At 38.5% G+C, this 13,530-nt stretch overlaps 1 protein-coding gene across 1 annotated transcript; it reads left to right on the forward strand.

Moving 5' to 3' along the window:
- The first annotated feature begins 204 nt into the window (after positions 1-204).
- On the forward strand, positions 205-12,994 carry ncbp3 (nuclear cap binding subunit 3). The gene is made up of 13 exons (XM_059351161.1): positions 205-453; positions 1,986-2,051; positions 2,910-3,015; positions 3,110-3,235; positions 4,691-4,816; positions 4,914-5,065; positions 5,158-5,266; positions 5,921-6,020; positions 6,326-6,435; positions 7,022-7,352; positions 7,766-7,914; positions 8,240-8,422; positions 9,056-12,994. The coding sequence occupies exons 1-13, from the start codon at positions 271-273 to the stop codon at positions 9,379-9,381; spliced, it is 2,067 nt and encodes a 688-aa protein (XP_059207144.1). The 5' UTR covers positions 205-270; the 3' UTR covers positions 9,382-12,994.
- The last annotated feature ends 536 nt before the right edge of the window (positions 12,995-13,530 follow it).

The raw sequence follows: 13,530 nt of genomic DNA on the forward strand, positions 1-13,530 counted from the left end.
GTGACGATCTGGAAAATATGAAAAAAAAAATTTTTAAAGAAGCAATGCAATGTCATCATTATTGTTGTTATTATTATTATTATTATTATTATTATTATTATAACTTTTATCATTATTATACAATATTATTATTATCATATGCTCTGACGCTTGTATGTCTATGCTTGCCACCGCCTCGCCACCAACGAAGAAGAAGTCGGAGGACCAGGAACCATTGCCGGGTTACGACAACAACCGCAGCAACAGCAGCCGTTGTTAGCAGCTCGCGCCATGGCAGCAGTGCGTAGCTTACGGGTGTCGGTGAGATCAGACAGCGGCTCAGACCACTCGGAATCCGGCTCCGACTCCGAGTCTGACAGAGATGCCCGCGAAGCCGAACCGATGGAGGTGGAAGAGGGAGAGCTGGAGCCAGAGGACATCTCCGTTAACCGTTCACTGAAGGAGCTGCTGCCGGTAAGTGTCCGGATGAGGCCTTGTCAGACCGGGGACTGGCGTCTCTTGCGGCCGGCGGGACTGCGCCAAGTGTCGGCGTGTGATAACTTCGACTCCCGGCGCTCTCTCCGGGTACCAGCACAATGGCCGTTACGGACTCACGGTTAACAACGATTAACTGGTTTTAACGTGAGCTCGTTTACATTGAAACATATTTGTTTAGAAGGCGTTTAATTGTTTATTTCAGTCACTTGTTGCTCAAAACGTACCGTGTTTGAGTAGGGTGACCATACTACCAAACTCCACTAAGTAAGCCTGATATTCAGTGTTTTTTTATCGGCCAAAGAAGACTATTTTTTTAAACAATTGAAAACTGTTGATGATTCTGATACACAAACAATCTTACAGCAATTCGGCCTATTTTTAATCCCCAGATCGAGAGATATTTTTAACTTTTGGAGGTAGTTCCTCTGCTGTTACTCATCTTTCCTCAGATACTTAAGTTATACACATCACACGTAGAAGTAAATGGTTTTATTGCAGCATTGTTTACTCACTATTTTAGTTTAAAATACAATTTGGTTGAGTAGGAGTTTAGTGGAGGGCAATGTGTGGGATTTATGTCAGACTTAACCCTCTGGAATCACCAAAAGCACCAAAGCATGACTTCTTCATCACATCCAGACGTAAAAACAAAGCAGCGTGGAGCTCTACTGTAAATGTACCTCTAAAGTTCTGGTTGTAAACTCCATGAGGCCAGTTTCAGTTTGATGATGAAATACCAAGTAAAACGGGAGACAAGGTCAAATATATTTTGTAAAATTATAGAACTGGATGTAACCCACTAAAGGACTAAAAAAGACACAAAATGACTAAAAAAAGACACAAAATAACTAAAAAAGACACAATAAAAGACACAAAATGACCAAAAAAAGACACAAAATAACTAAAAAAGACACAACAAAAGACACAAAATGACCAAAAAAAGACACAAAATAACTAAAAAAGACACAACAAAGGCACAAAATGACCAAAAAATACACAAAATAAAATCCAGTCACACTAGAATAAAAACCAGAGTTGGATGACAGGATCACACACAATCACAAGATCACATTTATGTTGGTTTTTCTTTGTTTCTTTTTGGTTCAAAATGTTGATCCAGTTAGTCAGAATAAAAAGTCAATTATTATAAGGTCATGTAGGTAAGGTTGTGCTGGAAAAAAAATACTAACTTGGCATTTAAACATTTTTTAAGTGGTGTATACAGGCAGGATGAAAAGGATTAAAAAATGGACAAAATAGCCCCAGACTCCATAGAGTTAAGGTCCTACAGTAAGATCAGGCTTGCAAATTACGTTAGAGGTCAAGAGTTGTTTAGCTATTTGTTTACAATTGCTATAATTTTTTTTGATTGATCAAAGTCAGAAACACAAGGCCTGATAAATGAGGATGTAAACTGGAAATGTACCCAAAATAAAAAAAATGACTGTGAAATGTTGACAGATATCAGATGTCAAAAAATGTCTGTGCTGTTGAATTTTTTTTTACAGGATACAAGCCGGCGTTATGAAAACAAGGCTGGAGCATTCATCACTGGGATTGATGTCAACTCAAAGGTGGGACACCAACACAAACACTCCTCCATCCATTTTACTAGAAGTTACTCACTCCATCACAGTAGCGCATGGATTGAAAAATTGGCATTACAGCATTTTAGTAGCAAAATAGATACACTTTCATCATGTTCAGATTGACATTTTACTTGCTTGTGCGCATGAAAAACAAAGCAGAAATGGCAACAATGGATGATAACTAGCATACGTTAGACCTATGTTTATTTATTTATTGTTTTAAATTCAACAAGTTATAATACTGAGACTTTTCAGTGAAGACACATTGTAAGTGATATTTACATATTCATACTCTTGATTTTTACATGACGGAGAAGTAAATTAAAATTCAAACTTTTTGTTAGAAAAACACAATTATTCTTTGTCTTCTAACACACCTAGAGGGCGGCTTTTGACAAAAAGTAAACTAGAAACCTGTTTTTTTATTTGTAATTAGGGTATGAGATTAAGTAGTCCTGACTTTTCCTGGAGGCGGCTGACTTTCCTTTAACAGGTTCAAGAGAAAAACTTAAGCTTCACCTGCTATACATACTGCTTTACTCTGTGTTAACAGCTAGCAGCTCAGTCCAAGCTTCTCAGAATTGTTGTCATGTGACTGTTGGTCTCAGTTGACCTATTCATGGCTTGACAGTGTCCTGAGGAGTAAAAAGTGAAAACATGCCTTTTAAACTTGTGAGCGAGCTCTGGGGTTCAAAGGGTTTAAACAGTACTTCTAGAATCATGTTGAGTTTAACCTGCCCTCCTCTTCTTCACATGCTGACACAATCACTCATGATGCAGTTAGTTTAAGCTCTGAATGACAGAAAGTGATGTGTTAAAATTGTGTGTTTGGGATTTTATCAGGAGGCGATTGAGAGAAAGGAAAAGCGAGCGAGACGTTTTCATTTCCGCCCTGAGGAGAATGTCGATCAGAGAAATGTTTTTTTGGATAAAGACACCATGAAGAAAGGTAAAAAGATAAGCCTCCAAACGACTAAATAGTGTTTGTTTACACATGTAAGCCTGTTTGTATTGACTGTGTCCTTCTCTTCTGTGGTGGTCAGCTATCCCCAGACTGCGCATGGAGGCTATCCATGTGACGGGCGTGGATGACATGAGCACACAAGACGTCTTTGGATATTTTAAGGAATATCCTCCAGCACACATTGAGTGGATCGATGACACAACCTGTGAGTGTAAAACACAAACACACAGTGGAGGAAGTATTCAGATCCTTTGCTGCATCAAAAGTACCAATTCCTTTGTTGTGAAAATACTCTGTTAAGTAAAGGTTGTGCATTAAAAATGTTCCTTCAGTAAAAGTTTAATTGTATTGTTGTAATAATAATCAGGAATATATAGTTAAAGTGTTAAAAGCAGAAATCCTGGTACTGGAAATCCTTAAACACTTACATTTTAATATTGTGTTTAGAAATGGGCTTGGTTTCTAAGAACATGCTTGAAATTTAATTGATATAGGGATTAAATGTGAGATGTCAACATGCATCCTTGTATTCAAACTACATAAAATCAAACTCCATCTGAAACTGACACTACATAGCCTCTAGAATAAGTCAGTCTCCACAGTTGAAACATGTGACTACTTTTAAAAGCTGTGCTCTCTGTAAAGAGTCTGTCCTCAGGTCACAGACAGGAGGCCAGAAAGCATCGACAGATGTACTAACATTCATTTTGATCAGATCTGCTGACAATATAAGTATCCTGGGCAAGTGTTTTTGGCTTTGATTCTGATCTGAGTCCTTTATTATTGATTATCTGCAAATTCACCATGGATGCTTAAAATAATTGAGCCATTGTTAATGCACCTGTGATTTTCTTGCTTAGACAAGGAAAAATTTCTGCTGTTGTAATGCTCTGTTGCGGCCACGGATAGCACCGTAAATTGTGCATCACTTGCAACATCTATCGGTCTCAAATTCCACTTCCAACTTCAAGATATTGCACAAATGATATTGCAGCACAAACACGCCCATAAAGTTTTGCTTGTGAGGGAAATTTAACCTTTAATTGGTTTGTATTGCAATTCTCTATGTGGCAAAGTATAAATGCTGCCTTTGCACCAACAACGCAGTAGGCAGAACAGTGGCAGAGAGAAAAAGAAAACTCAGTTTTACAAAGTGCAAGCTAGACACTGAGTATACCCGAACCTAAATAAGAAAGTAAACGAAGTTAAGAGAACAGCTGGTCAAATAAAAATGTCAATATACATTGTTTGTGTGTGTTTAAATGGATTCTGTAAACTTTGTTTTCACAGTTGCATTCATAGTAACAATGTAGATGTGATGATACAGCCTTGTCGGGACAAAGGCTGTCCTCGACAAAAGGAACTCTTAGTTCCCCACAAAGAATCATGCCAAAGCACCACTTTAAATGAGATGTGCTGATAAGTTTTCTAAAAATAAAATCGTTCACCATGAAAAAATGATTGACTGAAGAAATCTCAGTCGACTAAGACCAAAACCACCATTACTTGACTAATCGACAAGCTAAAATGAAATAGAGCCAGATGTTCTGGTGGTCCTTGTTAAAAAACTACAGAAACATCACAAACCTGATTCCAAAGATCAGCGAGCACCAGGTGAATCAGAAGCTCCTGTGTGTCTAAACACCTGATGGTTTCCTAGGTAACGTGGTTTGGCTTGATGACAACACAAGCATCAGAGCCCTCATCAACAGCAGCCGGATGCCCGACCCAGAGGCAGTTACCACGGAGACAGGGAGCACCGACCAGCCACTTGAACAGAGCAAAGGTCAGTCTGTGAACAGAAATGCACTCAAAAGAATTTTTTTAAATTGAGGAAACAACTGAATTTGTGTAAAACTGAAGTGTGTTTGTGCACCTCGTAGGTCGTCAGGGTCAAAGTTCAGACGATGAGGATGATGAAGAGGAGGAGGGTGAGGTGGACGAGGAGGAAGCGAGGAAGAAAAGCAGCGAGGAGATCGAGGTGAAAGACAGCGACATAGAGGCGGAGCAGAAAACGAAAACTGACGATGTTCAGGTAAAGAGGAGTTTACTCGAACAGAAACTGATCAGGTTGATCAATCAGTTCCAATAACTGATGGATGACGGCTGTGTGTTTCTGTGTCCCAGGTGGATGACCTGTCGCTGGCAGAGAGAGAGTCTCTGCTGAGAAATGACCTGCGACCAGCCATCAAACCCTTCAAAGGAAACAAACTCTTCCTGCGTTTCGCCACACATGGTGAGTTAAAGTTAAATTTTTTTCCACTTCCAGCTTCTGTCCGAAACGGCATGGGATTAGCATGTCTGTAAAGGGTAGACCTGTGGGTACCCATATAATTTTTATTAAGATATCTCAAGGTCAGAGGTCAGGGGACCCCTCTGAAAAAGTCCATGTCAGTTTTTCTTGTGCCAAAATTAAGCCCAACTTTGGAGCGTTATTTATTCCCCTTACTGACAAGATATCATGACATAGTTTTTTCCTTAGATATTTTAGCTTCATATTATCTAATTATTTCACTGTAATTTGAATTGTTTAAATTGCTGCTTTCAAGAATGATTCAATGGGGTTTAAGTTTTTATGTGATCATAGAACACCTTAGTTCTGTCAGAGCACCCAAAGAGCACCAGAGCCATCTCTTTATTTCTAGTGCCATCTGCTGTAATCCCTCCAAACATTGCAGCTCCAGTTACATTGTTACATGAATTCCCCATAGTAACATGGGATCAAAGAGTTTGTTTAAACCTTTGTTTACTATCCTGTGTTCAAATCTGTCCTAAACCTTTAACAACAACTAAGATGACGACAGAGCAGCAGCCCCTGTGAAGTGAAGTGACTAATAAAGGTATGATTAAAAACACAAAGATACATTTGATTTTGTGTTTTTGTCTTTAGATGATAAGAAGGAGTTGGGCGCAGCTCGCCGCAGCAGATACTACATGAAGTACGGAAACCCAAACTATGGAGGCATGAAGGGAATCCTCAGCAACTCCTGGTGAGACTCAAACACTGTTTACTCATCTCTTTCACTCTCCAGTGAAATAATCATTTAGAATAAAATCAGTAATCTTTGATCTTCTTTTATTTGATTTGATGAACATAAAGAAAATTATTTGAAGTTTCTGATCGCCATTTTAAATCCTTAAGTGTCCTGGATTTTGAAACAACTCTGTGTGTAACAAGGTGGTCTTGTCACATCAGCAATCAGTTTTTCAGAACAAGTTGTTTTCGGTACTTCCTCTGAAGGTCTATAGTGTGATACATCTATGTAAAATTATTGAATGTCCTCTGTCTCTTCAGGAAGAGGAGGTATCATAACCGGCGGATCCAGCGAGATGTCATCAAGAGCAAGAAGCCTCTGATTGGAGACAACATGGGACACACCCCACCATACACACACAGACACTCCGGTAAAAAAACAAACAGTTCAGACAATGCTAAACAGACAAGTTAAACAACAATGAATAAATTCAATTCAGGAGTTTTATGAGTAGATGAACACATTTCCGTTTTTTAACATATATATTTTTTTACTGTAATAACATTTTTAGTAGAAGTAATTGTACATTTATTTGTTAAATAAATGATTATTGTTTCTGGACATCAAACCTTTAAGTAGCAACTCAGACTGTATGTGAGCTAACATTAATTACACCAAGTCATGACTAATGTTCACAAGCTTTGAGGAAGGCGTATAAATTGTAGAACTACTATAGCCACACCTTATCTTCCTGTAAAAAAGTAAGTTATTTGTCAAAAAATATTTGGTTAACAGTGTGGCTCATCCACTTTGTAAGGATTTGATTCAGTAAAATATAAACAAAAAAATCAAATATAAATTAAAATATAAATCACTGAAATGGCAATGAATAATAAATGCACTGCCATTATACGTGGGTGGATGACATCCAGTCTGCCAAGTGTATTGCACCAAAATAAACAAATGGATAAATGGCTCTTACACTGACAGTCCGCCATTGTTCTTCTTCTCTCCAGCTGACCTGGTCAACCTGCCCGAGGAGCCCATCAAGGAGGAAGAGGAGGAGGAGGAGGAAGAGGATTACAGTGATGAGGACATGGACTCAGACGACAGGGTGGTGGAGTACAAAGAGCGAGCTGAAAAGGAGAGAGGCGAAAAGGGCGGCAGTTCCCGTTCTCTGGGGGCGGGGCTCCGTAGCCGTGTGGAGCGCTCTCCTTCGCCGTGGTCGGAGTCGGACGAGATGGACTACGACCTGGAACTGAAGATGATCTCCACACCATCGCCCAAGAAGAGCAAAAAGATGACTATGTACGCCGACGAGCTGGATACTCACCTGAAGAGCATCAGGTCAGAGCCGCTGCCATTTTCACTCCCCAATTAGGATAGATATTAATATATATTGGGATAGATATTTCTTTAAGCAAGCTTCCTGGTTCTTTTTATAAACCAAAACTTAATTGGATTTTAATTGTATACATCCATAAATATATCATTAGAAATTATTCCTATTTACTCCTGGGAAGTACTGAAAAATGTGATTATAAATATAATATTTATTTATTGTTTTGGTTTATTGTATTGTTATTTATTATTTTTCATCATACCTACATGCTTTTACCAGTGGGATCATATTACGTTGCATTCTGTTGTATTAAAAAAGTCTTCAAAAGTCTTTTTAATTTAACCCTGAAACGAATAAAAGTTTTCGTTAGATTTAACTTTGTTGATTTTGATTTTGTTTATTTTCGTCTTGTGAGCAGGAACCGGGTGGGGGGGTCGGGATCTCAGCCCAGGGTCAAATCCCCGTCACCTGCCAAGGTGATGGATGTCCGACAGCTGCTGGAGGAGAAAAGACAAGGACTCTCTCAGCACAGACAGCCCCCTCCGGTGGCCACCAGCGGAAAGACAGGTCTACTGTTCATTTCAAACACTGATATAACATAAAAATGTAAATTTTGATTTACAAAGTATAAATAATTTCAGCACATTTCATTATCTTGAAACCAAAGTGCCACTTAGTTGTTGACTGATATGAAATTTTTCCTCAATGAAGCATGGGAAGTTACTGAGTTTTTATCAAACACTATTGCCATGACGTTGTATTATTTGCCATGAAAGCTGTTTTTAAAGGGGCCAGGCTTGCTTAAAAACTCAGGAAACTTTGCACACACATCAGAAGTGCTATGCTTTTATCATCTAATGTGGTTTCCGTGCTTGGATGTATCTGTCTGCAGATGTACGGCAGCGGTTGGGGAAAAGGCGCTACTCTCCCGACAGACAACGCTCCCCGTCCCCCGTCTCCCCCAGAGACACGCCTCCAGTCAGAGAACCAATCAGAGATGTGCATCGCAGACTGGGCGTGGCCAGTCAAGACAACAGAAGCCTCTACTCCAATTCATCCAAAGACAGAAAGACAAGTACGGAGAAAACACCTACTCAAAGTACAACTGAGAGGAATCTGACACTTATAACTTAAAAGTAAAAATAACGTCACTAAATCTCAAATTTAGCCCTGTGCCTCTTAACTTGGTTAAAACCACCCTGTTTGCCATTCTGTTTCAACTAAATTATCTTATTACTAATCTGCTGCCATGATTTTTGTGTTTTTTAGATAAATTAAATGGTGCTGGTAAAATCTGGAGGAACAATTGGTCTATTAATCAATCTTATCTGATCTTATTTTTCATGCAAAATCTGCTAAATGGTTAATAAATATGAGAAAACTAGAATTAGGATGAACACTCATGTGACATTTTAGACTTTGATTAATCCAAAAATAAACAGCAAAAAAATCAACAATAAATATAAAACTAAATTAATGAATAAAAAATAATGCAGAATATAAATAAAGATTTAATATTTTTTTCCAGACAAATAAAATGCAGATTAATTATAGAATTAAAATGTGTAAAAAATAAACTAAATTAAAAAGAAATACATCTGCATCACTTTTGCTGCATGTCAGCTGTGCCTCATTTTTCTCACAGGCTGTTTGACTTATTCACAGTTTAGAGGCTGTTAATTTTTAACCCTTTCTCCTCCTACTGCAGGCGGGCTGTGGAGCAGACTTGGCTCTGTGGAAGACGACAGCAACGCCGGACGCCACGAGCGTGGATCGAGCAGCCGGCCAGCAGCCCTCTTCTCCTCGTCCTCGGGGAGGAACTCCGCCAGCGAGGGCTGCAGCAGCAGCAAGAGACAGGAGGAGGAAGGCGAGGTGGAGGAAGAAGACGACTCGACGCTGCAGAAGATGTGGGGTGCCATGATCAAACAGAAACAGGAGCGTCTGACCCACAAAATAAAGAAGAGCCGACTGGACAACCTGCCATCGCTGCAGATCGAGATCAGCCGCGACAGCAGTGACGACTCCGACGCCTGAAACTGAGCCGAGGGTGGAGGAAGGAAACCAACCAGAGTTTCTCTTTCAGACTTTACATCACTCTTTTGTCCAAGTACAATAATATAAAGACATAAAGCTGTCAGTCCAGACTGCAATCTGAGGCCAGTGTGGTGGGTTTTCTTTCCTTTTTTCTTATATTGTCTCAGCAGTCCAGGATGGATTAATAAATGGGGCCAACCAGGCACAGGCAGAGGGGGCCCCCCATTGGAAGTCACCGTTAACATCTCCTCAGTTAAAAGGAGAGGTCTCCTAATTTTCCTCTATTTTGGTAATTTAAAGGGTAGTTTAGATTATTTGAAGTGTGGTTGTATAAGATACTTTTCCTTTGTCAGTGTAGGTTGAGGTTGACACAGACCCATTTTGGAGAAGCAGGCAGGAGTATAGACACAGAAGCTATGTAATGTACTGCTGTGGACAGAGGCAGCAACGAAATCTATTTGACACCTAAAGAAACATTTGTATCAGTTTAAGCGTATGCTGTAGTCACCTATTTTTACAGATTTACCTTTGTTAGAAGGCTCTGCTTATGTGTACACAGTTACATGTTGGTTTGTTTGTGTTATTGTGTGACTTTGGTGTTTTAAATGGTTAGCTTGGATAAGTCGCACAAACTAAGCAACCAAGGCAGTGGAAGACCAGCAACTCCCATGTTCTGTGAGGTAAAATAATGTCCAGAACATCAATTGGCCAAGCCGGCAGATGTTGACAGTACATAACTTAGTCTCTGCGTCAGTACTCCTGCCTGATTCTCCAGACTGGGGGCGTGCGGACTGCCATCTACTGTAGGTAACACACCGACTGTGGACAGCTCCACTTCAAAAAGTCCACACTATCCCTTTAAGATCGAGAAACTATAACCAAAGCCAGTCCACAAATTATATAGAAACAGAAATGTCAGGTATGTGTTGTATTGCTTAAATTTGGTGTAGCAAGACAAAATTTGGGTATTTTTTATAAAGTAAAAGTCAGACAGCCTCTCTTCGTCTCCAGTGTCAAATACATTCTGATGTTCAGCTGCAGCATTTGAACCATCAGAAGTACCTGAGAACTTTGGTTCACCTGCAAAACGTCATTAAAAAAGATGCAAAACAACTGCTGAATTTTTTGTTGTTGCAAATTTGGTTAAATCCTGAAATTTGTTGCCCATCCCAAATATAGTGAATTGCCCATACAATTTGTTAGAATCCCTAGACACACCTGAAAGCTCTGGGACTTCTACATGTCTGTTCCCAGGGGACCATTGTCTCAAAGTCCTTCCACACTCCTGTTGATATGTCAAATACTGTTTCTGTGCCGATGATATTATCAGATTGGCTCCTCTCACTTGGCCAAGTTTTTAATAAATCATTCCTTTGTTACTTTGGAGATTTTGGACACTGTCTGCCTGTGATTTAACTTTGTGAATTCATGTTTTTTTATGATTGACGTCACAAATTCTTGGTGTCCTCTCCTGCATCGATGCTTTGAGCTTTACATCGGCTTCAGTACGTTGATAATACCCAGTACAAAACCTAATTTAGAAAAGGTATGTTTTTACATTTTATTGGCCCCATCTAGTCTGAGCAGAGCTATAACATTCAGTCAGGACCAAGAGTATCAATAAAAGATTTAAAGGAAGGGACTCCAGCTAAAACTGCACCCTGTTTTTTCTCTGGTTGGTTCACTTAGTGTTTCCTCTAAAAGCAAAAAGAACTGATTAAAAACTGACTCATGAAAGAGATGCGAGGGGAAACAAGAAGAGCGACAGATTATTTTCTGATGGTAAATTTGGGACATTTTTTCCCCTCTTTTTAAAATCAACCCGTTATTGCTCAACATCCCTCAGCACTGACAGACTGCTTCCTTTCTGTGTGTGGACATTAACACTGTTGTACTTCCTGTGCTGTCTCTGTCCGAGTCGGCTTGCATCATCTGTTATATGATTAGTATTTTTTTAATCTAACCTTTTGGGGGCCATTGTGATATCACTGCTTGTCATGAATTTAGATAATTATTAAATTGTTGGCTGAAGCTTTATTTTACAAGCAATAATTTCCCAGAAGTTTAACAAGAAATAATTTGGAAATAATTAAAGGGAAAAAAGAGACTATCAGAGAACTAGAGCTGCAATGATTAGCTGACTAATCTGCTAGTTTATCAACAGAAAAGAAACAGTTTCTATAATTGATAAAGTAATTGTAAATGCAGAAAACGACGTTTTCATTTCACATGGAGGTTTCCTGCTTTTCTCTGTTTTGTATTATTTTAAATATCTTTGAGTACTATTGATGTCCTCTCATGATCCAAACAAGAAAAATATTCAGACTAATGAAACACGAAAAATGTCACATTGGAGAAGCTGAAACCAGAGAGCAACCAGAGTTTTTGCTTGAAAAAATGACTTCATTGATTATCAAAATAATTAAATTTCCCCCTTTGATAGGAACAAATGACTGTTTTGTTCAGGAAACTGTTAAGATTTTTTTTTTTTAAATGACAGCTTTTCAAAACTGCCGTTGTGTCAACTCTGACTTTGACAAGTTCATTCTTTGTTGAAGAAACGTGTGTTTTACTTCAACTACTTGTCTTCATGTTCCTGTCCAAAAGGTTATCAACATTTGCTTTAAATCTAAAAGTGCAGAATTTTATAGACATCCAATCAATTAATTTTCTCCATTTGGCTGGAGACAGATGACCGTGACCCTAACAAAGTGTTGTCGATTGGAATGAATCGAGGATCTGAGTGTGTTATACAGGAATAAGACAAATACAACATGAATTTCTGCATGTTTAACTTTGTCTTTTAGTTAGTTTGACAGCCTGTATTTCTGCCTTGAGTCATAGTGTTGCAGTCCAACCTTGTCAGATGGACATTGTGACTCAGCATTTATTCATATTGGAAGAAACGACGCAAATCAAAATGAAAAACAAGTTGACATCTTAGGTGAACACTAAGCAACAGGAAGTTCATTACTTCAGGTTTTGATCAATTGAATCACAGAGGTTGCTGAGAAACTTCTTGTTTTTTAGCATTTCATACAGTTTTTGATTACAAGAAAACATTCATATCAATGATAATGGAAATAATTGTTTGTGGCAGCTCTTGCAAAAGTTGAACTAGATACATCAACATGGCTGTAATGTGTGATTATGACATGGGTGTGTGTCTGAAGATCATAAACAGGAAGTGTAAAACATGATGTATGTTAGAGGTCATTTAGAAACTACAGAGTTTTTCCACCAGAGAGTGCTGACAAGTTTATTTTTACACTGTATAAATTCACAAACGCAACAAATTCTGTAATGAATTTCCAGGATCCTTTTCAAACTTATTTATGTTCAAAAACACCATATCAGCATCTATGTACTTTGTTTTTTTACTCTAATGTATTAGTACATGAACTCTGTATCAGTCAGTCTGGGACTAACTTATTGTCTCATTCTCAGTTTGGTTAAAATATTCCTGATCATACATCCAGTTGTCACATGTCAAACAGCAGCAGTTTAAATCAAACAGTTAAATTGTCTCCTCTCTGCAGTGTTTGTCCTGCCAGATCAGAGATCAGTCTCTGTCCGATCATCACCACAAAATAAAGACTCTTTTGTTTTTGTATCCGGTCTGGAGTTTTATTCCTGTCAGTCACAGATTTCACAAATGTGTAAATATGAAGATGTTGGAAGCTGTTAATTGAGAATACCTCTTCTGTTTCTGTTGGTAACACACTGATAGTTTCTTCTTTCTACAAGGTATTTGATACTGTGTAAAAGCTGAGACGTTTTGTGATGAATCAAGACAAATTTGTTGCCATTTGTTATTCAGTAATAATAACCAGGGTTTTCTTTAAACAAGGCAGATATGGAGAAATCCTGGCTTATTTTGATAAGTCAGACTTAGTGAATTGAGAGATCAGAACCTGCTCATTAGCCATAGTTATACTGCTGAACTAGCCTGCTCTGTTTTTGAATTGAATCCCCCAGGCAGACTTTGCAGTCCCCACCCATTAAGAAGTGTAAAAATATTTTTGGTTCTTTGGTCCTTTCGCTATTTGCCTTTTCTCAGATTCACATTTTTATTCTCTCATTGTTCATTATTCTAATAATTTTTCAAATATAATATAACACTTAGAATTATTATAGAATTATTTTAAC

Source organism: Centropristis striata, chromosome 15 (assembly GCF_030273125.1).
Source record: "Centropristis striata isolate RG_2023a ecotype Rhode Island chromosome 15, C.striata_1.0, whole genome shotgun sequence".
In the NCBI taxonomy this organism is placed as follows: Eukaryota; Metazoa; Chordata; class Actinopteri; order Perciformes; family Serranidae; genus Centropristis; species Centropristis striata.

Bases quoted from the DNA above. Each gene is read 5' to 3' on its own strand.
- ncbp3 (XM_059351161.1), top strand. From the start codon at position 271: ATGGCAGCAGTGCGTAGCTTACGGGTGTCGGTGAGATCAGACAGCGGC. The intron at 6,021-6,325 runs GTGAGACTCAAA...CTGTCTCTTCAG, and splicing joins GGAATCCTCAGCAACTCCTG to GAAGAGGAGGTATCATAACC. The intron at 7,915-8,239 runs GTCTACTGTTCA...ATCTGTCTGCAG, and splicing joins GGCCACCAGCGGAAAGACAG to ATGTACGGCAGCGGTTGGGG.